Source organism: Strongylocentrotus purpuratus, unplaced genomic scaffold (genome assembly GCF_000002235.5).
Source record: "Strongylocentrotus purpuratus isolate Spur 01 unplaced genomic scaffold, Spur_5.0 spur5_contig_829, whole genome shotgun sequence".
Classification (NCBI taxonomy): Eukaryota; Metazoa; Echinodermata; class Echinoidea; order Camarodonta; family Strongylocentrotidae; genus Strongylocentrotus; species Strongylocentrotus purpuratus.
The window spans coordinates 1,086,375-1,090,652 of NW_022145534.1; the positions used below are offsets into that span (position 1 = coordinate 1,086,375).

The 4,278-nt window shown below is 40.5% G+C and overlaps 1 protein-coding gene across 1 annotated transcript; it reads left to right on the forward strand.

The window, feature by feature from the left end:
- The first annotated feature begins 1,844 nt into the window (after positions 1-1,844).
- LOC764708 (octopamine receptor 2-like) lies at positions 1,845-3,617 on the forward strand. Its single transcript, XM_001201157.2, has one exon. The coding sequence runs from the start codon at positions 1,845-1,847 to the stop codon at positions 3,615-3,617; it is 1,773 nt and encodes a 590-aa protein (XP_001201157.2).
- The last annotated feature ends 661 nt before the right edge of the window (positions 3,618-4,278 follow it).

Sequence of the window (4,278 nt, forward strand, 5' to 3'; positions counted from 1 at the left end):
TCTGACTTACAAAAAAATATGATTTCTGCCCCGCGATTTTCTTCATCTATTAATAGGGGTACTATCTAAACAAAATCTCATGATATGAGTAAAAGTTATGTTAGAAATTATCAATCTTCGGCCTCCTAGTAATCATGAAAATCCAACAATGGTAAATAATCACCCGGACCCCTCACCCACTCCAAAATTTTCGGTAAAGAGGTACTTTTCACGCCACAAGGTCGGCCCGTAATACACAAAATCCGGCCCGCATTGACTTTATACACCGGAGATAGGATGGGGTGCTTTCAAAGGGAGTGAACATGCACACCCGTATCCTAAATAACCTGAGTTATCAGTACCAGTATTGTCTTTTTAGTCGTTTTACGGAAAATGTGGGAAGAGATAGAAAGAGAAAGAGAGGGAGCGATAGTTATCGAGCGGGTGGGGAGAGAATGAGACAATTAAGAGAAATAAGGAGGTGAATTACTTAAGAAGAAGAAGGAAAAAGGAGAAAGAGAGAGAGAGAGAGAGAGAGAATTCGGATTAAATGAGGCAAAAACAACCAAATATTAGATATATAGGGGGGATTTAATATACCCAATACGGTGAGTTCAGTGATATCAACAAGTAAGCCCATCGTGTTTCTCAGATTTAATCCAAGATAATGTCTAAGCACATATCTAAATGATATCCTCATCATATTAATAGGCGTATAGGGACGAACATTTTTCACGCATTTTGCATCCAATTTGTGAATTGGTCAGAAAGATGAAAAGCAAGCAAGCGAGTATCATTAAGACAAGAACATTTCTTAATCAAAGTATACAGAGAGATAATATACAAAAAATACGAATAGATCATCTCTCTGCCAGAACATGGCAGGGCGATTGCCCGAATACCTGCAACTCCAAAATTATCAAGGTGGAGCACCCCTCCCCCTCTTTCTACGCTCATCTTTTGATTATGTATGATGTATCTTTAAATGAATCACGTCATTGTGATGTTTCGGACGGTGGAAAAACAATATGCTACAAATTAATTAAAGACCATGATGTAGAAGTCCAAACATATCAGAGACTTCAACGATCTGAGTCTAATTAATTCGAAAATGCAACTTTGATGAAAAGACGTTGAACAGTTTATGATTTATATTTTTATTAAATTATCATTGATTTACTGTATTATAATGTTAACTCAGCCATTTGGCAATCCACATGTTTCCCTTTTCTTCTAGTTTGTTGCCTTATAACCATCTACCTCTCCTTATTCATCCGTTTTCATCCCCACCCCCGTCAATTTCACTACTCCCATTATGACGGTCTATATTTAAAATAACAGTTATTAACCAATATAAGGCATAAAGGCGATGATAACGAATCAAGCTGCATGCACTTCAGCGTTATCTCAATATCAGGTGGCACGGCGTAATGGAAGTATTCTTACACCTGAAAGACAGTGTCATTTCATTTCACACTTAAGGGTGCCGCGAACGCAAACGTTCAATAAAGGTATCATCCTCAGGATCTTTCTGAAAAGCTCTTGTATCTCCATCCTTCTCTCAGGGGGATCGACCCGTGGTACATTTGTGATTTTGCCTTTTATTAAAGCTGTATTTGATTCCATCTGGAGTTGAAGGGATACGTTCGATTAGGCGTTGCAAATGCCAACCCTGGATGACCGAGTTATCAGTGACATAGCTAGATTCAGTAAAACTGAAATAAACATTTCACCATGCAGTCTTTCTTTAAACAGTAAGTTCTACATTCATTTCAAAAAGTGCAGTTAAGGATTGTTCAACGTTCAACAGCCTCTTATTAATAGTGTTAATAAACTTCTTCATAAGAAGAGTGATTGAATTCAAGATGGCGAGTAGTAATGAGATGTCTAATGGAACTATGATGTCTGTCATCTCGGAGTACTCAAAGTTACATCTCTCCATCGCTGTGGTGTGTTTATGTATCGTAGCCGTATTAGGAGTTGTTGGAAATTGCTTAGTTTTAGGAGCAATTATGATGTCTAGGAAACTACAAACCAAGACAAACTGCTTCATAGCAAGTTTAGCGGTCTGCGATTTACTATCCTCTCTGACTCTCCCTGGGCAAATCGTCGTGATCATGAACATGATTAAACATGACACCAACGTGTCCTCGGCGACTCTCAAACTTATCTTTTCTGCTCTTAATGTTGTCTGTATCTCGTGTAGTATTCTTACTCTGGCGGTTATCGCTCTGGAACGCGTCATCATTGTTACAAGACCACGGGAACTCTATCGCCGATTGTTCTCCCCCAGAAATATAGCCGCCATCATTGTCTTTACTTGGGCATTCCCACCTCTTGCTATTATCATGATCGACGTCCCAAAGCTGGACAACATCGACCACTACATCAACGCACACACATGCATGATCAACGACGGCGACAACAAGCTCCATCTTTATGATGTCATCGCCTTCATCAACACCAACTCCGCCATCTTCATCATTTTGATTTGCTACTTGCAAATTTATCTACACGTAAAGCGTCATCGTCGTACCTTAAGGAAGAAAGAAACTCACCAGTTTAAGTCCATGCCATCCTCTTCTGTGCTAGTCAGTTCGAATTTTTCTGCAAGTTCGTCCATTGGTTCCCCTGTTGCTGACATAAAAACACTAGCTAATTCACATGATAACGAAAAGGATTCTTCTGAATCCATAGACCAGACCTCAACAGGTCTTCAGTGTTCATCTACAGAACCACATAGACTGTGCAAAGCCTGTGGATGTGTGACGGATGTTACGAGCAGAGATTCGCCATCACAAATCAATGGAATTGGCTCATTGGCATCAGCTAGGAATGGGGAGTTGGTGGTCGCTACAATAACAACGAGGAAGTTGGTGGTTCCTGGAACAAACTTGAGTCCTCCTCTTGTCAAGCCCTATGTAGCCAGTGAAACTAATCACCAGTTACCACATACGTCACCCGGTGAATGTAACATACAAGACAAAAGTGGCAACATTTATTTACAAGTACCACCGTCATCACTGACTAACAAGCACCCCAGTAGTGTAAACGCGAATCTTATGACACAATGTCCTACATCGTACCGTTGTGATTTTGAAAGCGATTCCTCCAATATCAACGTGACTGATTTGTTGGAAGATGAAACTATCTTGCCCAACATGCCATTCCCCATATTGGTAGATGCTCCCAGCACGAGCCAAACAAGCACCCCAGCACACATCCTGGGAGCACTCAACAAACCTAAAACATGCATCAGTACACTCTCCATCCCAAGAACACCATCGATGACCGGATCTAGTGCCGACTTGTGTCAATCCATGTTTAATCGTCGCTCCAAAAATCGGAAAAGGGATGAAATGGCGATCACAAAGAACCTCCTGATGGTTGTCTTTGTATCCTATCTATGCATCATGCCCGAGATGGGATGTCTCTTCGTCCGATTCATTCACGGTCCCGTATGTGCCTGTCTGTATTCCTTCATCATTCTTGTCTGTAACCATTGCATCAATCCCTTCATTTACGCCTATCGCCATCCCATATTCAAACCTGTCATGCAATGCCTGGTGAAAATGAAGCTGTCAGACATTCCAGAACCATCTCGATGGTTGAGGCGAGCCATTTCACGACATCAGTGATGTCCGTTACGATGTCAGTGATATCAATATTTAAAAATAACTTTTTAATTCTATTAAGCTGTTGTAAAAGCAGAGCAGTGGTCTCGTAATCAGGCGACCCGAGTTTGAAAACAAGTCGATGCGCTAGTGCCCTTTGGTAAGGCGTTAATCCTCATTACCGGGTCCCTCGGAGACGACCTAAAGCCGTCGGTCCTCTGGTTGCTAACTAACAAGCATGCTTTCTTATAGCAGTCAGGTAAAATAACCACCACTAAACTACCAAACGTCAACATCAATAGCGCTGACATTGCCTCTATATTAAAAATGAAATTTTTATGGAGAAACCCCCTTAGCTTTTACAGCACATATGTTTTGATGTTATCCTTTCAGAGTTTCAGGCATTATGAAACTGAATACGATAGAAATTAATGGATAGAAAAAGAGAACCGTGAGTTACAACATTGTGCTCATTAATTTTTGGCTTGGACAGGGGCGTCAATTCATTAAGGGGGGGGGGGCGGAATATAATTATGAATAATTGAAGTTAAACGCTCCATAATGGAACGCACGGTTAATTTTTAAACTCTTGGGGATGGGGCATTGACTTGACTTGGAAATTGAAAAATTGTCACACAAACCAATTAAATGATGCATATTATCATGTAAAATATACAAACAAATA